This window comes from Planococcus citri, chromosome 1 (genome assembly GCF_950023065.1).
Source record: "Planococcus citri chromosome 1, ihPlaCitr1.1, whole genome shotgun sequence".
Taxonomy (NCBI): Eukaryota; Metazoa; Arthropoda; class Insecta; order Hemiptera; family Pseudococcidae; genus Planococcus; species Planococcus citri.
Window position 1 is genome coordinate 19,656,404 of NC_088677.1, and position 23,494 is coordinate 19,679,897.

General features: G+C 35.1%; 1 protein-coding gene across 2 annotated transcripts; it reads left to right on the plus strand.

The window, feature by feature from the left end:
- Positions 1–497: 497 nt before the first annotated feature.
- On the plus strand, positions 498–10,982 carry Remo (Remoulade). Of its 2 annotated transcripts, none has more exons than XM_065370318.1 (20): positions 498–992; positions 1,069–1,137; positions 1,214–1,285; positions 1,357–1,428; positions 1,557–1,628; positions 1,701–1,772; positions 1,844–1,912; positions 1,972–2,185; positions 2,258–2,421; positions 2,488–2,624; positions 2,709–2,914; positions 2,991–3,149; positions 3,215–3,367; positions 3,438–3,575; positions 3,644–3,809; positions 3,887–4,115; positions 4,208–4,390; positions 4,470–4,574; positions 4,698–6,356; positions 6,785–10,982. In XM_065370318.1, the coding sequence occupies exons 1-20, from the start codon at positions 754–756 to the stop codon at positions 6,822–6,824; spliced, it is 4,218 nt and encodes a 1,405-aa protein (XP_065226390.1). In that variant the 5' UTR covers positions 498–753; the 3' UTR covers positions 6,825–10,982. The 2 variants fall into 2 exon arrangements, with proteins under 2 accessions (XP_065226390.1, XP_065226389.1); XM_065370317.1 differs by having other exon boundaries at positions 499–992; positions 4,199–4,390.
- The last annotated feature ends 12,512 nt before the right edge of the window (positions 10,983–23,494 follow it).

Genomic DNA, 23,494 nt, shown 5'->3' on the forward strand with positions numbered 1-23,494 from the left:
TTTCTAGGTTGTTATTACTTATTTTTTGTCGTTTCAACGATATGGTACGAAATAGTAGTGGTAGGTTGGAAATTATCAGCGTGAATTCAGAATTTGTTGTTATGCTTTCATTTCCTTGTCGATTTAATTAGGATTGGTGTAAAGTGAGACTGTCTCAGCTGTCTGTCTCTGTGTCAGCGAAAAACACAATTCAATCGAATCATATTTATGCTACGGTACTTCAATTTCAACGTCGTCGATTTACGAGAAAGAAGGTTTATTCAGAATTTTCAAAATTCAAATTACCTAGTTGGTACTTATATTAATTGAGCCTTTCTGTTGAAATTAATGTACTCAACCTAATTCATCATTCATTAGTTTTGTTTTTTCCTTTGTAGATTCTTGATTCCTTCGATTTTGAATTAAATTGAAATTTTTGAACTAATTGAGAAGGTGGAGGTGTGAGGTGTAGAAGTGTTGCAACTTTTTTCTCAAACACAAGGCATCAAACACCTTCGTAACACTACAATGTCCAACCCAGCAGGAAAAAGCGTATCACTGCGACAAAATCAAAAATGTTGTTTATGTTTATAAATAAAATTATGAAAGATGAAAGAAAATCCGTACGAGAGCCGATTGCGGTGATGTGTTTTGTGTTATAATGTAAAAAATGTCGATAAATTTATCATAATACTCCTTGTAAATGTTTCTAACACAATAACGTAACATTTAAAATGTAAACCATCAGTGTGTTTCAACCTAAAACCACCAGCAATGTCCATGAAGTTATTCATCTTCGTTACATCAATCATCCTGTTTCACTGGAGATTTGAGGTAACAGCATCATGTCCCGGGATACCAGACACCAATTGCAATTGCTCTTCGAAAGCTCCGAAGGGCAATAAAAACGCCACCACTCTGGTTAAACTTCAAATGAAGTGTACTCATATTGAAAGAATAGAGGATCTGTCATTCCAGAAAACTCTCAGCAGCAATATTAGTATTCCTCAATTGTGAGTACTCAAACTGCATCAATATTCGATTATAATTTACTTCTCTCTATTAATAAATTGAACGTTTCTATTCCAGAGATCTATCTGACAACAATATAACTGTTCTTCCTTATGAATCGTTTGTACTGACGAAGCTGAACAAGCTGTAAGTGTTTCTTGCTGTATGTACATCGTTTGCTTCGTTGATTGATTTCTAATTCTATTATTTTGGTGATTTGCAGTGATCTAGGAAATAATCGTATTAACCGCATCGAAAAAGGAGCGTTTTTGAAACTAAAAATTTTGAAAACTTTGTGAGTAGAAAAAATTTGACTATGGTTGTTTTGGTCAATGAATTTTTACTCATTTATTTTTCTATTTGCAGAATATTATCCAACAATAAATTGGAAACGATTGATAGGGAAACGTTTGAAGGATTACAATCTTTAGAAAATTGGTAAGTGTGGAATTTATTTTGCTAGTACGAGTACTTCTAATTTCGATTTTTGAGATGAATTTTGTTTATCGTGTATTGTTACTTTAGTGGCCGGTTTTTAATTTGATTATGTATTTGATCATTTACAGTGATTTAGGAAATAACAATATTAATTTCATTGATAGCGAAGCATTTTCAAGATTAAAAAACTTGAAAGCTTTGTAAGTATCAATATCTACCTACTCTCAAAAAATAGGTTGGATGGTGAAATTTACGTTCATTTTTTCTTTCAGGACAATATCAAATAATCAATTGGAAAAACTCGATAAAGAAATGTTTGAAGGATTGCAATCTTTAGAAAGATTGTGAGTTCAAGTTGATCATTATTCTTATTAATGTACTTAATATAACCTCTAACTGTGAACTATTTTTGTAGAAAACTTGCAAACAACCGGCTAATCACGTTACCTGAAGAGGCTACCTTACTTACTCAATTGAAATACTTGTAAGTTGAATTTGAAAATTACGAAATTTTGCACCAGCTAATTAATTCAAAATTTACAGAGATATTTCTGGAAATCCTTGGGTTTGCTCTTGCGATATATGGTGGTTGCGCACGACGACTCACATTGATGTTCAAGAACCTCGACCGACGTGTGTTTTTCCCGAATTACGTACCGAAGACTCGCTTAGTTTATTGAATACGTACCAGGAATGTAGCTGGGAAAGAGATCCTATTTCAGATTTCAGTTTACATTTGAACCCGGAGGAAGATCAGGTTAGTATTAATTTGCTTCGAATCAACGAAGAAATAAATAAATGCTAAAATTCAATTCTTGTCTCGGTTCAGATTGTTTTCGAAGGAGATTCTTTGCATCTTCTGTGCGAGCTCGATGAACACTCAGCCGTTAAAAATAATGAGGAATTACATTGGACGTTAGAAGGTCAAGATCCTGTAGCTATGTTTCCGACATCAGTTCGTAGTTATTACGATAGAAACGAAGGCCTTAGCAAGTACGTAATTTCGTCATTATGATGAACGATTTCTGAGCTTGATCTAATTTTTGGATTTTCTGTTAGTGTACTGATGATAGAAAATATTGTCGAGAAACACGCCGGTGAATGGAGTTGTCATTTTATATCACCTTATGTCAACAAATCCTCTTCTATTACGGTTGTCGTGATTTCAAAACGAACAACTTATTGTGATATAACTGGTAAAATTTGATAATCTTACGTTTTTTTTTTGGCGGTCTATTTCATCGAAGTCCTGTTGCTGAAATAATGTTATTTGATTTTAGTAACTGATACTAACAAAGGTCGATATATTTGGCCAGAAACCGTTTCTGGACGTAAGGTGAGCTTGCCTTGCGAACTAGAAGAAAAAAATCAACCATTTCCATATGCTACGTATTTCTGTGCAAGTAATGCAACTTGGTTTGACTTGAATACCAGTAACTGTCCTTATATGAGCAACATCACACGAATTTTACAAGAATCTTCAAAGGTAAACAAAAAACATGTCTTAATTACATTTGGAGGAGAAAAGTATCAAAAGTTTACACCATTTTTTACTGCTTTAGATGAATTTAACTCACGACAGATCTAGTTTAATCGAGAGTGCCGTCTCTTTACGTAACTTCACTTCGGAAAATGTACAGAATATGGCCAACGCTGTGGATTTTCTCTTCATTGTTACCACAATAGAAAATTACCTCCCTTATTTGGAAAAAGAACCAGAAGTAAGTGAATCTTGATTTTTAAAAACCTGCTGAACGACCTGTTACTCATCTTGATGATTTTTCAGTTGGGCAAATATCTTATTGAGATTGTAAACTGTGCCTTAAAATTACCTCGTGAGTTCATGGAGAAGGCTCAGCAACAACATGCAGCTTGTTCAAGACTTCAAAATGCGATCGAAAATATACTGAAGTTCTCGTCAATGTCCGAATTCCATAATGTAAGTTACTGTTGTTAGCTTGATTGATTGTTTAAAAATGTCGATATTGATCAGTTTCTTCCATATGCAGGATGAATTGGTGATCAAGGAAATTCTTCTCAGTTCGGAGCAATTTCCGGGAATGACTTGTTCGTGGATTAAAGGTCCCAACGGTGTATTGGATAGTGTGAATTGTTCATTTACGAATAAAACTATACTTAAGGGACAGGTCAGTTGAATTTATCGCTGATAGTGTTCGTTTTTGAAATGTATTCTAACGATGAAAAAAACTTTCAGGATGTCGAAGCTTCTATTCAACTTCCTTCGACATTATTTCATCCCGAGTTTGAAATTATCCCTTCGTCTGATTACCATTTAATGGTAGCTATGTTCAGAGATAATCGATTATTTCCGGATAAAATTAGTTATAAAGAATCATCTTCGGTGTTTGCAATGAATCTGAGTACGTTTCGATTATACATAAGATTTACTGGAATGATTATTATGAAAAATTAATTTTGATGTGTTTTTTTCCCTCAGTTGATATGAAAACAGATAAATTGGAAAAACCGATACAAGTCAAAGTGAAAAATTATGGTTACAGTGACCCAAAATTAGCCTGGTGGGATATGGAATTAGGTATATGGAGAACGGACGGATGTCGTATGCTAACCGGAGGAATGCAGAACTGGTTATCATTCCAGTGTAATCGTATGGGTTATTTTACCCTATTCAACGAACAAGACGACAATATGCATTTTGAAAAAGAGTGAGTATTTCAAGTATTTGTGTAGGAGAATTAATTTGCCAATCAGAAATTAATTTTTGGTAACGAATGGAATATAATTTTAGTGTTCTTAGGAAACCGATGTTTAATTTTTTGCATCCGTCGATTTATGTGGGCACTTTTATCAGCGTCACGTGTTTGCTGTTGGCTTCTGCGACGTATCTTTTCTGTTATTCGCATATCCAAATGAGTAAAAAAATGAAACATTCGTTAGCCAATACGTGGTTATCGACGTCTTTACTTTTTCTTATATTTAGGTAAGAAATTTTGAGCATTGAATTCGAATGCTTACCATAGATAGTGAAAAATAGCTAATGACTGATGTGTATTTTACAGTGTTGGTATTCATCAAACTGAGCAAGATAAATTGTGCAAAGTTATCGGTTTATTAATTCATTATTTCGTGCTGGCTACTTTATTTTGGATGGCAGTTACCATAAAGTGAGTATCAAAGCTGTCAATTATTAAAGAATGATAAAAATTTTTGATTCCTTCTTGGAGATTTCTGTGTACTTAATCTCATTTCCCAGTAAAATAACCTATCTTTTTTAATTAACGTTTCAGAGCCTTATACAAACGTATCCAGAAATCAAACCCTTCGGTTTCAACTCCTTCGGAAGATATACCAGCCGATGTAACGATACAGAAACCCATTCTGGGCATTTACCTCGTAGGCTGGGGTATCCCATCGATAATCTGCGGTATCGCCGGAGCAGTCAATATCCGAGGATACTCGAGTTCTCGGTACTGTTTCTTGAATCCTGGTCCGGAACTCAGCACGGTTCTTATTCCTGCGAGTCTCGTGCTATTTTACCTACTGATAATGTGTCTGCTGGTAAAATGCGCTACCGGTAGTCCGGATTCCAATCCTCAGTTATCCGTCGGCACTCAAGCCATAGATTTAGAGCTGCTCGACGGAGGAGGTAGAAACTCGTTTACGCAGGAACGTTGTAGCGTTCGTAGCATCACAACACCGTCTAGTCAAGCCGAAGATACAGAGCATTCGCCGGGCAGACAACTAAAAGCGTTCGTTATCTATCTAGTCCTTTACCTTTTGGCTACGGTTAGCGCAGCTTTATGCGTAATGCTGCCTTTAAGGTGGCCCTACGAAGAGAAAATCTTCAGTTTTACGTACGCTTTGTTGTGCTTTCTGCTCGGATCATTTGTGATATTCTTCCACTGTTTTGCTCGTAACGATATCCGATCATCTTGGAGCGATTTACTCGGTTCTAGCAGGTTCCGAAAGTCGCCTCATATCATAGCTAATTCGCTCATACCTCCGGTCAGCTTCAGACCCGATAGTAACGATCCGGTCAGCGGTGTTGTATCGAAACCAGCCTCGGTGGAAGAGAATTCCGCCAAATCGGAGTTCATGAAACAAACACCGAATATAAACCTGGTCCGGTTACATCGTCAGCATTACCGAGGATGTAATACTCAAGAAGCTGATAACTTCTACAACCCTCATCAAAGCATCGTAGCCAAGAAATTCTTCAAAAAACAACGCCGCAAAAGAAGCACTCTCCAGGTGCGTAAATGCCGCAGTGGTGGTAGCTCACCCGTATCAGCCGGACTATTCGAAGACAGCGCTAAAGCCACCGGAACTCGTACCGATGACGAAAATACTAAATTCCTGAGCAATTCCAACGAACAATACGACGAATTCAGCTCAGAAAAACATCCTTTAACATACGACGAACCGGATATCACCGGTTGCGAGGGTAAAACAGGTACCGAATCTGAGGCCACGTTCACTGTACCGGAGTACGCGGAGATTCAAGAACATTCCCTCAAATACGGCGCGCCACCTTATCAGGCGGAAACCAAAGAACAAATGTGCGGCACCAGTGATCGAGATTGGTGCAGTTGTGATGCCATATCAGATGTCAACTCCGAACCCACTTATAATTACGCTTATATTAAGAACGGATATGAATCTTCCAGATCCGTCATGTCCGATACTTCCAGTGTGAATAGTCATCTTTATACCGCCGTAGCGCCTGATGTGGTTAGTTCGTCTATGGATCGACACAGGCGAAGGTTTAATTATCGACCTCCTCCTAGAACTACGTATAGAACGGGTAGAGTGAATGTAAATAATGGCAATTTCCATGGTCCTCCTACTACCGCTGATTTTAAAAGAAGAAGAAAAGATATACTTTATAAAATACCGAAGGAGGTTAATCCCGCTCATTTTGGGCCGGAAGCCGATAAACTAGAACCGTAAGTATTTGCGGAGTTTACTCAATATTTGCACAATTATTCTTACGTCGGTATTTTCAAAAATCGTCTAGCTTATTTTATCTTTGGGTGTATTTGGAATTTTCGTTTGGTTGAAAAATCTGATGATCGCTATTATTTGATATCTTCTCAAAATTTCAAAATTCAAACATCTAAACCTTGTGATCTTTTTTGTGGGTGAGGAGAGAGTGAATGATTTTCACATCGTACGAGATTTACGAAGTTTTGATCGTTTCTTATTACAAAACGATCTACTTTCAATATTTACATACTTCTTGAATGAGAATGTTTTTTTTTCTTCCATAAAAAATTCCGAATGTAATTATAATTACTTACTGTAAAAATAAGAAACAGCAAAAAATCAGGTCAAATGAAAATCATTTTATTTTATTTGTGTGTTTTTTTTTCAGTTGTATAATACGAACCACACACTATCCAGATATAGTATAAATGTTCGAGAAATTCTCACCCGGTGACTGCAGGATTACTTCGAAAATGTGATCACTTCACTCGTACGTATATTTCGCTTTAGGGCGTTCTTTTTTTTCTCGTTATAACTCTCAAAATATCGAGTAATATTTAAAGATTGTATTTTTATAATGGATGTAAGTGCTGTAAACGTTGAGAAAAATCGTTATTTTTGTGTAATTTTGTTGTACCTTGTACGTACTTTTTTCTGTATTTTGTTAGCAGGAGAGGAACAAAGGGAATTGTGTGCTAGGAGGGCGTCAAATAAAATTGTCGATATTAAACCTTGATCTCTTACCCCAAATTGCTGGTAGTTATCTAAACCATTTTTAAATATTGGACAAATTTTTCTTACCAGCAAGGAAAAAATGACATTCCAATTTTTTGATATTTGTACAAAATACCACTAGATTGAATATTATAATTTTACTCTTTTTTTTTTTTTGAAGTGTCAGAAATGTATAAAAATGCCAAATCTTTGATATTTTAACGAAGTATTGCCATGATCGGGATCGTTTCATTTTTCTCCTTTTTTTGTTTTTTTAATGCTTAAAAGTTTACTTAATTTCCATTTTTCATTTTTTTTACAGAAATTTCACTTTTTTGAGTTTTTTTTTGTATTTTTTATGTTTTTTGTATTTGCTATTTTTTTAATACGAAAAAATATTTACTTCATTTTTTTACGTTTCAAGTACATACGAGTAATATCAAATTTCTACGTGTACAATTGTATGATTTTCTAAATTTTTTGAAATAATTTCTCAATTCTTTCAATTTTTAAAAACCGGTTTTTCATCTCTTTGGACCTTTTGGGACCTGAGAATAGCCTAATAAAATAAATTTCAATGTATATAATTAATAATCATATTCCAGGCACAGATCTTAGTTGCAAATTGCCATGTTCCAAAAAATTGAAATCCGCTGAAACCTCCTTCTTATGAAAATAAAAGGGGAGAAGAGTCTCAAAAAACCGTTGTTTGAAGTTCCATCAAAATATACAAGAAATTTTACTTACCTATGCCAACGAAAAAATTCCCCTCTCCACCTTTCCATCGCAATTTAAACCAAAAATCTGATTTCATTCGATTTTTTTTCCAACTTTCGTTTGATTGTCCATTAAAATAACCACAATAATTTTTCATCATAACTCGCCAGTTACTTGAGGAAAGGATACTGGTGTTTTTCTTAGCTTTACCCATTTTCGATTTCTGGCGAATGTGCTAAAATTTAAAAACTCGTATCTGAAAACTTACAGCAATTCTAAGCTCGAAATTTTACTTTTACTCGTGGAATGAGAGCTCAACTAATTGTAATTTGTTAGTCGACTTCTCTCGTTGAACAGAAAAGTTGAAAGTAATAAGTTGAAAATTTAAAAAATTATCGTGAAGATTTTTAAAATTCTCGTTTCGCAAAATTGACCCTCCCCCCCCTCAATTTTGACCAAAATTGAAAAAAAAACTCTAGTCAAGTGGCATATCGATTGTTAGTGATTTGAAGGCGCTGAGTTTGATTATCGATTTATTTTTTCGATCCGACCCTTCTGACTCCCCCTTTCTTCCAGTGTCTCGAATTGTGGTTAAATTAAAATAGCAATGAGTTGAATTTGACGAGGGGCGTGTCTTTTGCTACTCTTCATGCTTCTTTTAACCTCCTACAGTCTTGAAAAAAGTTGAAAAATTTATGAAAATGTGATGTGATGCGTGAGTTGATTATCTATTTATTTTTTAAATTATGCCCTTCATTATCCCTTTTTACTCTCAGCCGTTCACGTTTTTCAAAATTAACAGTTTTGAAGACCCTGTGGGGTTGAATCCTATTCAAACTCGATCAATAGTTTTCCAAATTAAGAATTCGAAAAATTTTCATCATTTTCTTCAGAAAAGAAACTTGAAAATCGAGCTTTAAACGAAACTGACAAATTTCTTAATTTTCTGTAATCATTATTGATTCTGCTATTTCAGATAAGACCTGCTGGATTCTTCTCCCATAATTTACTCGAAAAATGAAAATTTTTCCACTTCAGTGAAATAACTTTGACGAAATACTGAAAATTTTCAATTTTTGTTTCGTACAATCTGATTGTTTTTCAGATTTTTTATAATCATATTGCGGAAAGTTGAAAGTGGAATTTGAATTTCAAAATAAGGTTTCGTCAACATTAGAACATCGTTCGCAGTCATTCGTCATTTTTCAAATAGTAGATGTTCAGAAAATTAAGGGATTTTTTTTCATTATTAAGGCAATTTAAATTCTTGTATTTTTTTTTTTTTTTTTTTTTTTTTTAGAAAAAATACGGTTTTGAGAACTTTGTTTTCCAAAAAATTTCTGAAAAACAAAGAAGAACAATAATAGCACGAAATATCAATTTTTTTTTCATTATTAAGGCAATTTAAATTCTTGTATTTTTTTTTTTTTTTTTTTTTTTTTTTGGAAAAAATACGTTTTTGAGAACTTTGTTTTCCAAAAAATTTCTGAAAAACAAAGAAGAACGATAGAAGCACGAAATATCAAAATTTTATCTGTCAAATCAATCACCTACAAATCTAGAAAACTCTTCTTAGATGACCCTCCATCCGTCCATCGTTTTGCAATTCTAAAAAGAGTCATAACGTTCGACAATTTTCACACCAAAACTCTTTGAGGGGTAATGAAAGCTTTCCCTGCATCTTTGTTCCTTTTGCTCCTCTCTTGATTGTTAGTATTAAGGTTTTATGTAGTTCCTCGGTATACATTTGATATAAATACGGTAACTTATTGTTGATTAATCGTTCCTTTTGTACTTTGCAATTTTTACGCTTGCTAAAATGATTGTGAATGCGCTCGGTACACATACCTAGACCTACTATTATAAAGATGTAAATTTTTTTATAATTTTCGACGAATCGTATAATTATTATTTTCCAACGGTGAATTATCCTTTTTTTTTGTTTAAATAATGGTAGGTGTGTGTACCTATCTTTTTTTTTTTTTTTGATCTCGCGTAATTTAACGTTGCATTTTATATAGACTTATATTTTGCGTGTTTGAAATGCGGGGGATGTTCTTAGTATACCATCTAGAATAGAATTTCCATATATGCGTGGAAATTGTTTTCGTCATTGTATCAGAAACGTTATTACGTATACGTAATTTCGTGATTGTAATATACTTTGATGGTTTTGCGAGAAAAGCGTACGTAACGTAAACAGCGGCGTAATTTCTAATACGCGTTTGACGCGGTGAATCGCGACGAAGGAAGAGATTTCGGATAAAATACGAACTATTAACGCCCGTGAAAAGCTTTCAAATCACATTAGAAAAAAAAAAAAAAGAAAACGAAAAGCCTCGAACCGAACAACTTTCTTTAGCAGGCTGTGTGGTGGGATATCGTTTGATGAAAAATATCGCAATCTGCAACTCTATTCTGGTTTTCGAGCGTTTTCGCAAAAACGTGTCAAGTTCGTTTGACACTTTACTAACAAATTTATCCGGATGAATGTTCATTTTTCGAATGATGATGTAATTTGGATTCGAAAAACCAACCTTATATCACGTATTAAATATTCTCAACCGTTTTTATACATGAATAATACATAAGAAATCGTTTCCTCCGACGTCGAAAAGGTGTAAAAAAAAGTCAAAGGGTAGGTTCGGGTCTCGTAGAAGAAGAAAAAAAAAGTTGGGGAGGGGAGTTAAAAAGTCAACACTGCCATATCGTATACGGATTTGTTTGTTTGTTTTATTTTTTATTCGTGTGTGTTTTTTTCCTTAATGTAAGATATTGTACTGTTTTTTCCCCTATTTATTTTTGTAGGGTGCTTAATCGTTGGTACTTAATTTTACCTACCAAAAAATGCCCATATTGTTGTTGTTTATTTTACACAGATACGTAATTTTAATTTGCTCCCAGAGAGTGGTAGATAATTTTGTTTTTTTTTATCACAATTTTGTATAGTAAAGTGTATTTTAATTTTTTTTTACTCGAGTGATTTTTAAAACGTTATCTTTTAGTTTTATTTATTCCTTTTACGGTGTATTTGTGCCCTCCGTCGTATGTATAGTGTATATTTTTTTTACGTGCATTATTTTGTATACTATCGAGAGACTATTTTTATATACATCGTGTTTGTACTGTGAAATATACTTTCAATATGTTTGGTACATATTTTTATTTATTGTATATTTTGGTGTAGTGGGCGTCATACAGTACACTGATGCTGGCTTGTGCCTTGTGCCATATTATTACGACGCGACGTAGAAAATATAGAAATACATAAATTTTCTTCGGAGATGTTGCAAAGTCGAGACTCGAGAGGATTACTGGGATTGAGGATACGGAGATGTGTTGAATTGAGAATTGCGTATAAAGAGTGAAAACGTAATAAAAATGGAAAGTCCTCGTCGTTAAATGAGTATTGACTTTGTCAACAGATTGCGGATGTGGTTACTACCATACACCCTATGAAAGGAAATAATGCTTAATGAAGCAACAAGTGGTTGGTGACATTGATGTACGAAGCTAAGGTGAGGTTGATTGTTACTGATGTGTTGTTGCTTGTATGATGTCGTCTGTCAATGAGACGATTATTGTGTCGTTTTTATCTACATGTTTTAGATGAGAGGAAAATTCCAACGCTTGTGTCGATGATTATGTCGATGTCGTATGGTTATGTAGTGTTGAAAGCTGAAAGATTATCTCTTGAAGGGGCGTTGTTATTGTGTGTGATTTTATCGAGCAAGTGTTTATGGTAGATGTTTATCAATTTTGTTAATTAATCTACCAGTGCAACAAATTTTTCATCATTTTCGGGAATAAAACTCCGTTATTGGAAAAACCGTATGATTTAGATAAAAAAAGGTCCATTTCAGTGGCCCCACCCATTATGTGAAATTGGATGAAACCCATGTAGATCGATTGTGCATCGTTAGTGCAGGTTAGTGCAGCTATTCCCGACGTTAGTGCAGCCCCCTCTCCCCTTATTTTTTAAAAAAACCGTGGGTGGGGCCACTGAAATGGCTCCCCCACCCATAACGTAAAACTGAATAAAACCCATATAGGTCGATTGTGCATCGTTAGTGCAGGTTAGTGCAGCTATTCCAGACGTTAGTGCAGCCTCCTCTCCCCTTATTTTTAAAAAAAATGTGGGTGGGGCCACTGAAATGGCTCCCCCACCCATAACGTGAATCTGGATGAAACCCACATAGATCGATTGTGCATCGTTAGTGCAGGTTAGTGCAGCTATTTCCGACGTTAGTGCAGCCCCCCTCACCCCTTTTTGAAAAAAAATGTGGGGACGAATCACGAGAAATGATTTACGAAATATGGGCGTGAAAAATTGTTGAAAGCATTAAATTAGTTCGAGGGTTATTTCATGTCAATTCGATAAAAAAAATGCGATTTTGAAAGTCATGTCTTTCGATTTCGCCCCAATTTTTTTTACAATACAATGGAGGGGGAACACCCCCACCCCCTATTTTGGGCTAAACTTTCGAAAAAAATCTGGGGCATGTGATATATCGAATTGTATATTTTTGGCGACGCTGAACACGAATATGGCGTTAGATTTTTGATTGGACCCCATGTACGGCCCCCAGCATCTTCCCAAATGGGAAAAAAGTTCAAAATAGGGTTTTTTTTGTGCGACACATGAAATAGTATGTTTTTGGTGACGCTGAACACGAATATGACGTCAGATTTTTGATTGAACCCATCCACGCCCTCCAACAATTTTTTTGGACTTTTACCAATTGGTGGAGGTTCTGGGACCCATGGGTGAGGTCAATTTGAAAAACTAAGGCTATATTCGTGTTCAGCGAGATTGAAAACATACTATTTCTTGTGTCACACGAGTGAAATCATTTTTTTAAGGTTACCCCCTCCTTGTGGAGCTGCTGGGGGCCGTGGATGAGACCTAATCAAAAATCTGACGTCATATTCGTGTTCAACGTCACCAAAAACATACTATTTCATGTGTCACGTTGCACAAACCATTTTTTTGGAATGTGACCTTTTTGTGGGGTGGCCGTGAGGGTGCTAGGGCTTCCGATGAACCAAAATTGAAAAACCAAGGTCATATTCGTGTTCAGCGTCTCCGAAAACATAACAGTTATTATACTACATGCTCATACTTTTTTTTTGAAATTTGGACCCAAATTTGAGGTGTGCAAGCCCCCACTGTTAAAATAGCTCATTTTGAAAACAATATAATTATTTTGAAACAGCATAAAAAGTTACATCTACTGTGATTTTTGCGTAATTTTACATGTATTATAGCTCGCACTTACGGCGCCATTTTGAAATTTAAAATTTCATTGAAAGTTCAACTTTCAAATTTTGAAATAGAATTTTTGTGAACTTTTATGAACGTTTTTGAATCAAATTTGGATGCCACTATGAATTGTGAAATTATTTTCGAGTCAATAAGTTTTCTAGCGGAAAAGTTATAAGCCTCTGAAGTGGAATACTTCAGGAAATTACAAAAGCAAAAGAATTAAACCCTCCCCACTGGGCTTTCGAGAGGCCTAAGGGGTAAATCATTGGTGTTTTTTTCAAGTAGTTGGGTGGGTAGGTCATGTGAAAAAAATTCGGAAGACATAAGGTCAAAATCTGGGTCGAATTGAAATGGAATGACCCCTGGACGAGTATACCTACTTGTCCGCGGTACCGAATGGGTTAAGCAGATTTTCAACAAAAAAATTGAGGTTTACTCAAAATTTTATTTTAGAATTTGAGATTGTTTCTATCCCAATTTCAAAAATAAATTTTCGATGTAGGGATACGAAAATTTTCCAAAAAGTTTCTCCAGGTAATTTAAACATAAAATTTTAAGAAACAATAAAAAATGATTTTCTGCACAAGTTGTGACAATCACAAATGTAGAAGTGACATAATTTTCAAATCAAAAAAATAAAAAGATGAATGTTAGGGATTTTTATTTGAAAAAAAAAATATGTCTATATTTTGGAAATTGAGTTTCAAGGTCGTTCTATGAAAAATATAATTTTTTGTATAAATGAGATTCTATGAATTTTGAAAAAATTTCATGCATATCTAGCTGAGATATACAATAGTTCAAAGAATCTATAATGTGAAACTCACTCACTTGAGTCAAATTTCATTTTGGGATTTTGGGTCCATGTGAGATACCTACTATAGATCTCACCTCAATATACAATAAAATTTCATTCCGAAATTTTGGTAAAAATGGACTGAAAAAAGTTCCAAATGAAAATTCCATACACTTCTGATGAAAAATAACCAGCAAATCTTATAGACCAGAGTGTGTAGAATTAAGTGAGGATGTTTTCAATCTCGCTGAACACGAATATAGCCTTAGTTTTTCAAATTGACCTCACCCATGGGTCCCAGAACCTCCACCAATTGGTAAAAGTCCAAAAAAATTGTTGGAGGGCGTGGATGGGTTCAATCAAAAATCTGACGTCATATTCGTGTTCAGCGTCACCAAAAACATACTATTTCATGTGTCGCACAAAAAAAACCCTATTTTGAACTTTTTTCCCATTTGGGAAGATGCTGGGGGCCGTACATGGGGTCCAATCAAAAATCTAACGCCATATTCGTGTTCAGCGTCGCCAAAAATATACAATTCGATATATCACATGCCCCAGATTTTTTTCGAAAGTTTAGCCCAAAATAGGGGGTGGGGGTGTTCCCCCTCCATTGTATTGTAAAAAAAATTGGGGCGAAATCGAAAGACATGACTTTCAAAATCGCATTTTTTTTATCGAATTGACATGAAATAACCCTCGAACTAATTTAATGCTTTCAACAATTTTTCACGCCCATATTTCGTAAATCATTTCTCGTGATTCGTCCCCACATTTTTTTTCAAAAAGGGGTGAGGGGGGCTGCACTAACGTCGGAAATAGCTGCACTAACCTGCACTAACGATGCACAATCGATCTATGTGGGTTTCATTCAGATTCACGTTATGGGTGGGGGAGCCATTTCAGTGGCCCCACCCACATTTTTTTTAAAAATAAGGGGAGAGGAGGCTGCACTAACGTCTGGAATAGCTGCACTAACCTGCACTAACGATGCACAATCGACCTATATGGGTTTTATTCAGTTTTACGTTATGGGTGGGGGAGCCATTTCAGTGGCCCCACCCACGGTTTTTTTAAAAAATAAGGGGAGAGGGGGCTGCACTAACGTCGGGAATAGCTGCACTAACCTGCACTAACGATGCACAATCGATCTACATGGGTTTCATCCAATTTCACATAATGGGTGGGGCCACTGAAATGGACCTGATAAAAAATGAAATATGGAATCAAAATTGTAAAGCATAAAATTTACTAGGGTCTTGTTCATTTATTTTTTGAAAAAAAGTTCACTTTTTAAGATGTTCTTGTCGAAAATGTTCAAAAATTCAACTCATTTTCTGTCACAAATTCCCCAATACATACCTACGTATATGGAAAAAGAACTTGGAAACCACTTAAGGTGTCCACCTTCAATTAGAGAGGGACCGCCCGCGCCATTTTCGGAAAGAGCGTCTGCAACCTACGTAACCAAAATTTCAACTACCTAAATTGATTTTTCGAATTTTTGAAAATTCAAAATTGATAATTAGCAGGGTGTCTAACAAAATTTCAAAATAAAAAAGTAGGACTTAAGTAGGACTTTTAGCAGGACTTTTAGCAGGTCATTTTTCGGGCACTCGTGGAATTTTTTAAGGGCCGGGGGGAGGAGGTAAAAATTCACATTCAAGTTTTTGGCCAAATTTTTGTAAAAAATGTTTGCTTTTCTTGTCTTCAAACTCCTTATGATTTTATTTAAACAAGTAAACGCCAAAAATATAACGTTTCAATTCAGTTATTCGTTTGATTTTCTCCTTATCAGTTTTAAAAATTGATGAACATCACATAATATTCGCTTAAAATCAAATTTAACCCGAACTCTTCAATTTTCATTGTAAATATTTCATATTAAGTACTAAGTATTTGCTTCAAAATTTTAAAATTTGAATGTTATTTTTTGTTGAAAAATAAACGTAAAAAGAAAATCAAATGGGCCCGAGCAAAGGGAGGGCAAAAGCTTTCGAAAATTTTAGTATTCTAAAAGGCATAAAAAACGATAGAATTTGAATTATACATATTATTTTTTTTGTAAAATCCAAATTAAAAAAGAAAAGCAAACAGACCCGAGCGAAGCAAGGGCAAAAAATCTCGAAAATCAGTATATTTTCGAAAGATACAAAAAAGATGATGTTTGAGTAATGAGTTACTTATAAAAAGTTCATCATTTTGTTTCAAAATTTTCGAAATTCGAATAATATTTTTTTTTTTTTGAAAAATCCAAAATTGACAAAGTAAACCGAACAGGCTTGAGCGAAGCGAGGGCAAAAGTTCTCAGAAATCGGTATTTCGAGAGGTATAAAAACGATGGTATTGAATGCTGATTTTTTAAAGAAAAATTCAAAAGCAGAAGAGAAAAGCAAACGGGCCCGAGCGAAGCGAGGGCGAAAGCTCTCGAAAATCAGTATTTCGAGAGGTATAAAAACGACGTTTTTTTGTGTAATGATTTATTCATAAAAATTTTATTTTGCTTCAAAATTTTAGAATTTAAATGATAATTTTTTTTTTTGGAAAATTTAAAATTGAAAAAAGAAAAGAGCACTAAAGCGAAACGAGGACAGAACTTCCCAAAAATTAGTATTTTGAGGGGTATGAAAACAATGTTTTCATGTGTAATATTTGAAGACGTTTATAATTTTTATTTCAAAATTTCAAAATTCCAATGATGATTATTTTAAAAAAATCAAACTTGAAAAAGAAAAGCAAATAAGCCCGAGTGAAGCGAGGCCAAAAGCTTTCAAAAATTCAATCATGTTTTGAGAAGTGAAAACAAAATGTTTCTTTATGGAGAGAGGAGTTTATTTTTCTGATTCAAACTTTGAACAGTTCTTGAATTTGAACAATAAGTTTTCTATGCGGGAAAAGAAGAGGAAATAGCCCGAGCGAAGCGAGGGCGAAAGCTCTCGAAAATATGCAATTCAAAATCTAAAAAAGTCAACAAATAAGCCCTCAAAATTCTGGAAAAATTGAAAGTTTTAAAGGTCTAATTGAAAAAAAGTAGGACTTTTGGATAAAATTGTTGAAAAGTAGGACTTTAGTAGGACCAAAAGGACTTTTGAAAAAAAGTAGGACTTTAGTAGGACTAATAGGACCAGTAGGACCTGTTAGACACCCTGTTATTGTGCTAGCTGGGAGTGGAATATCACCAACGTGAGAATTTGATTCAAAAAAATGAACGACTTCAAGTTAGTCCGAAATTTTTTCCACGTACTTTTTTCACTGAAGCTTAGAGCATTAATCACACAATAAGCGATCTTAGGGTATTACTTTTGGGGAAAAAATATTGTGCTCAGAGTCACACCTTTTCAAGATCACATTGAGAGTAGCCGTAAAGAAGATTTGAAAAATTGCAACATATTTGAGAAATGAATTTAGATCCCATTTCACAACCATTAACTTATGATAATTACAAAAATTGACTGATGGGTACATACCAAGGTAAGCTTAAAATGTACAAAAGAATTGATAGTTTTTGGTAATAAAAGTCTAACAAATTTGGAAAAATCACACTTGTTACGTACCTGAAATAAAAAAAAAAAACAACATATTTGAGAAATGAATTTAGATCCCATTTCACAACCATTAACTTATGATAACTACAAAAATTGACTGATGGGTACATACCAAGGTAAGCTTAAAATATACAAAAGAATTGATAGTTTTTTGTAATAAAAGTCTAACATCTTTTTTTACCTACTTAAAAAAAAAACAACACATTTTGGAAATAATGATAAATTGATTACTTATTCTAAAAAAAAATGGAAAACATGGCACTAGAAAAATTGAAAGAATATGCAAACAAACTTCATTAGCCTGAATTTCATAATTCGAGAAGCATTTTACAAGTATTTTTGGAATTTATAAAAGAAGTTTTGTCACGATGATTAGAAATCATGAAACTTTTGCCAAAATTATCTGCGAAGATGAAATTCAAGCCGTAGTACATTCTCCACACTAAGGATTTTGGTACGTTTTCAGCAGCTTTAGAGCCTCAAGCACCTTTGAAGGCAGGCCATTTTTTAAAGAAATTTTCACTAGATGGGCAAGAGACAGTGGCATAGCAATGGGGAGGGGTGAAGGGGGCCGTTGCTCTCACTCGCGAGTAAAAATTTGAAATGTAACATGCAAAACTGACGTTTTTATCATTTTTGGGACCTAATTTTTCAAAAAGTGTTCGCTCTCACTCTACTCGAGCAGGAATTTTACCATTGTTTTTATAAAATCATTACACAATCATCATGAAAGGTTTTCAGAAAATTACCTCTAAAATCCAGTTGTTCGGTTCAGATGAAAATGAAAAATTTGCGTTTTTCCTTATGTTTTGAGTATTATGAGTATTTATAGAATTTCTTTGTTTTTTGCATTACAAATTTATTTTGGAAAACTTGTAATTTGAAAAGCAGAACAGCATCAATTTTAATGAAAGAATTAGGTTTGTCTAATCTCAACATTTTTCAAATTCAACCATAAATTTTTTGAAATTCTAATTGTAGAACAGAATCAATTTGGCCCGAGCGAAGCGAGGGCAGAAGCATCGGAAAATTCATAATTCGGTAAGTAGAACGACATCAATTGTAATGAAAGAATTCGATTTTTCAGATTACAGCTTTTTCTAAATTTCATTAATGGTGTCTTAAAATTCTAATCGCAAAGAAGCAAAGTGAAGTGACCGGAGCGAAGTGAGGGCAAAAGTTTTTCAAATTTTATAGTTTTTAGAAGTAGGGTGCAAAAAATGGCAGGACAGATATACTGCCATGTATTGAGAATTTCCCCTTAAGTGAGTACTTCTGCAAAAATTATCTGTTAGCGGACAGGGATTGAAGGAAATAGCGAATGCCGCACATTGGCCGCTTAAAACTAATCATTCTCACAATGCAAAGTTATCACAATGAGCTCTCTTCTTTTGCTCGGAATTTGAAACTTTGAATCTTTGTAACAAACTGCAAAATTTCTACAGTTAATATTTTTTTTAAGAGTTGTAAAGTCAATGCTGAGGGCTTTCCGGCTTTCAACTCTCCAACAAGAGATATACATACTTACATACTTAAAATCAGTGTCAACAGATCCGCATTTAAGAATTGGAGAGCACAGAAAAAAAGATTTTTTAAAGATTCAACATATATGTACAATCCTTGGTTTGAAGCATTTTATTCTACACATTACAAAAACAGTAAATTTTCATAGCACAAGTACCAACTTATTATCATCCAATAATAAAACTTATTCATAGTGTACATGCATACAACATGCAAAAATATCACAAATATCAGCGTTTACATACAAGTACATTCTTACACTTAATCCATGAAGTCCCAAAAACGGAAAAGTAGAAATTCATCGGAAATGTAGAAATTCATCATTGCGAACCGAAGCATGGAAGAGTATCCTTGTTTAATTACACAATGAACACCATTCCCATGCCCCGATGGCAATAATTTTTCTTCATGAACTGAAATGTCTTGATGCTAAGCAAGTATTCCTGCAAGGAGAAATTATTGCCTCTGATCATTCTGATGAATGACCACATGCACATGGTTGTGCAAATCTGATCAACTGAATGATCACATGTACTGAGGAGTTATTTGCTCCAACAGCACAAATTAGGAAATACTATCTGGTCACTCAGATGAATGACCACATGCACATGGTTGTGCAAATATGATCAACCTAATGATCACATGCGCTGAGAAGTTGTTTGCTCCAGCAACACAAATTTAAAAAAAAAACTAATTTAAATAATACAAATATAATAGTGATATAATGATAATTATCTGGTCATTCTGTGAATAACCACATGCACACAGGTGTGCAAATCTGATCTACTAAATGATACAACATATGTGTAATTTCACTTACCAGGAAAGTCTTTTTCTCAACAATTTTCTTCCGTTTCTTTTGAGTTTTGCTCTTCTCATTATCAGAATCAACAGTTTCTGCATCACTGTGTACTTCAACATTGTCCAATGCTACTTCGTTGTCAATTTGTCTATCATCTAAAGGCTTTTCAGTTTCAGTACCAGCTTTCAATTGAGTTTTGATCATTATACCTTCACATATCATTCATGTCAAATTTCTGATGTCCATGGAACGCATTACGCGGGAATCAATGATTTCTGGTAACACGCGGGAATCAATGATTTCTGGTAACAAACATTTCATATAAAATTGTTTCAGTTTGGGAAACATTTCAGTACTCCATAGTTCATCATCACGGTCAATTATTTCATATAGAAGGCCTTTCTTAGTCCACACACAGAATATGCCTTTCTTCAGGCCAACAACATGCATCTGTCCTTGCAGTTGGTAATAATAATACTCCAAGCGAGGGCGAAAGCTCTCAAAACTATGTAATTCAAAATCTAAAAAAGTCAACAAATAAAACCTCAAAATTCTGGAAAAAAATGGAAAAATTGAAAGTTTTAAAAGGTCTAATTGAAAAAAAGTAGGACTTTTGGATAAAATTGTTGAAAAGTAGGACTTTAGTAGGACTAAAAGGACTTTTTAAAAAAAAGTAGGACTTTAGTAGGACTAATAGGACCAGTAGGACCTGTTAGACACCCTGATTAGTGATTCATTTTTTTAAAAAATGTTTCACGTAGGTATTTAGTAAAATATTGAATTTCCCTATTTTAGGCCATTCGAGAGCCTCCAGTGTGATTTTCGATATTTTTTTGAATTCCTGCAGTAGGCGTGCAAGAAAATTGATTTGAGTTGCTGAAAATAGAGCTGTGGCTTGTGCTCAATCTGTTTAAAGAATTTATTCACATTTGAGTGAATATTTCAAGGTGGATACCTCGAGAAGGTATTCTTGTTTGAGCAGAACAGATAGGTAATGTTTTTAATGAAAAAGAAAAAAGATATTAAAAATTTCCCGTTCTTGGGAAATTTATAAAAATTTGCTGGAATGACGCAATGAACATTTTTGCAGTCAGCTAAAAATCGGGCTGTGTGACTTTTTCTGACTGGTTCAATAAGTTAAACTAGGGTACTTATATTTTGTTTCATCATGTCTGGGTGGGTACTTGGTGAAAGGTGCTGCCTCATAATCGAAAAATGCAAATAATTAAAAAAGACCCATTGGTCAAGAAAATACACTCGACGAGGACGGGCCAATAACCTTAAGATACTCGACAGAAATACAGACGACCTTCAGAAGCCGGACAGGCTAGTCAATGACTTCAAGAACCCTCCCTGGCAGGCAGGAAGACGTCCTTGAGAGGCCAGACAGACGGGTCAATGACTTGAGGAAGCCAGCCAAGCCGACAGACGACATTGATAAGTCAATCAGACTGGTCAATGACCTCAAGAAGCCTAACATATGCAAACAGATCAAAGACCTTGAGCAGCAAGAATGGCGGGTCAATGACCTCAAAAAACTTATCGGATGGGTCAATGACCCCTAGATGCCTGTCGGATAGGTCAATGACCTCCAGAGGCTTACCATGCAGGTTAATGACTTTAGGAAGCTAGATAAGAGACAGGCAGACAGATGACCTTCATATCTGTCAATAATATGAAGCCGTACAGACGAGTTTGAGAGGCCAGACAGACGGGTCAATGACCTCAGGAAGCTAGACAGGCAGATAGATAACCTTTGGAAGTTGGACAAACAGGTCAATGACCTCAAGAAGCCTGGCTGACAGGTAGGAAGACGACCTTGAGACGCCCGACAGACGGGTCAATGACCTTAGTAGACTAGAGAAGTCGACAGACGACCTTGATAAGTCAGTCAGACAGGTCAGTGACCTCAAGAAGCCTATCGGATAGGTCAATGGCCTTAAGTGGGTTACCAGTCAGGTTAATGACTTCAGGAAGCCAGACATGAGACAAGCAGACGGATGAACTTCATAAATCTAAGTCAGACAGACATGTCAATAACTGCCTGAAGCCGGACGGACGACCTTGAGAGGCCAGACAGACGGGTCAATGACCTGAGGAGGCCGGACAAGATGACAGACAACCTTGATAAGTCAGTCAGACAGGTTAATGACCTCAGGAAGCCAGAGTGGCAGATAGATAACCTTTGGAAGTTAGACAAACAGGTCAATGACCTCAAGAAGCCCAACATGCAAACAGACTGACAAACTTGAGAAGCAAGGATGGTGGTACGGTGTGTCAATGATCTTAGGAGGCCAGACAAGCCGACAGACGACCTTGATAAGTCAGACAGACAGGTCAATGACCTCAAGAAGCCTGTCGGATAGGTTAATGACCTCAAGAGGCTTGACAGGCTGGTTAATGACTTCGGGAAACCAGACATGAGACAAGTGTGTAGACTTACCCCGGCTATGAGTAATATTACCTCTATATGAAATAAGACGAGAACGCGTTGCTTTACGAATATTTATTCGTTACGTTACGAACACGAATTGAAATATTAATACAAATGCCTCCTTTGGCGGTACTATTATAATTAACACAGTTTAAACACAACTAAAGAAATAAACACAATAAACTCAGACACAACATAATAAAATAAGACACATAAGAAAATGAGATAAATAAGCTCAAACACAGGTACAACACCACGATGTACCATAAACTTAGACACCTTGAGAGATAAACTAGTACACGGACCACACTCTACACGATAGTACGAATGTAATAACGGCCGCAGCGCCGAGCACCGGACACGTAGGTCCAGCACTCGACGCTTTCCAGTGGTACCACCACAAGGGTGGTAACTGTCCCTAATATCCCTTACCAGGACCGCCATATAGTGCAGGAGATATAAGCCAAAAATTAGCCGAACCGGGAAAAAATTGTTACAGAAGGTTTTTTTGGCTCAATGTATTATATAAGGTGTCCTAAAAAACATATCCAAAATCCGCTGAAATCCGCGCATGCCTTCACCCCTTTTTTGAAGCTTTTGGGAACGCCCCACCCCCCTAAAATGAGTTGTGGTAAAAATTGCAAACGAGGTGTCAAAAAGTAATAGAATTTCATGCTGAACACGAATATCCTATTTATTTTTCCATATTTCGACTTTTAGTTTGAGTTTAGAGGGTCAAAAGTTATAAAAATGTCATTTTTTGAAATTTTGCCCAAAATTTAACGATTCTAACGGAATTTTAGGGACAAAACGGCTTTAAATGGTCAACTTGAACGGAAAAATGTTTTATAGAAGTTGGTGGGAGAAGATAAAAGGATACTTGTGTCATATTCAAGGTCAATTGATTATCCAGAGCCCTAAATCAAGTGTCAGAAATCTGATAAAATGCGACATTTACTCTTTTTTTTTTGCTCTACCCAATTAGCATCACAACCCGCTCTAATTGTCAAAAAATTCCTATTTAGATTTATTGTGAAATTGACACGGCCATCCCCACCTCTGTGTATGCTCCAAACACCATAAACCTTGAGCAAATACTCAAAGTGGGCAAAACTTGCTCTTATAGTCTCAACTGTTGGACAATACTGTGGGAATAGTGGTACTTACACAAAAAAAGGTCCAGGCAGAAATTATTTTATTAAAATCAATATGTTCAGTAATAATAGTAGGTTTTTAGGTGGCTAGATGCCTGATACATATTTAAAAATGCAAATTATGTAAGTAAACAAAAAATTAATAA

What these genes read in the sequence shown, in the direction of transcription:
- Remo (XM_065370317.1), top strand. Translation starts at nt 754, where the DNA reads ATGTCCATGAAGTTATTCATCTTCGTTACATCAATCATCCTGTTTCAC. An exon ending in AGAAACGAAGGCCTTAGCAA is followed by an intron (nt 2,422 to 2,487) that starts GTACGTAATTTC and finishes ATTTTCTGTTAG; the next exon opens with TGTACTGATGATAGAAAATA. An exon ending in AATATGCATTTTGAAAAAGA is followed by an intron (nt 4,116 to 4,198) that starts GTGAGTATTTCA and finishes ATATAATTTTAG; the next exon opens with TGTTCTTAGGAAACCGATGT.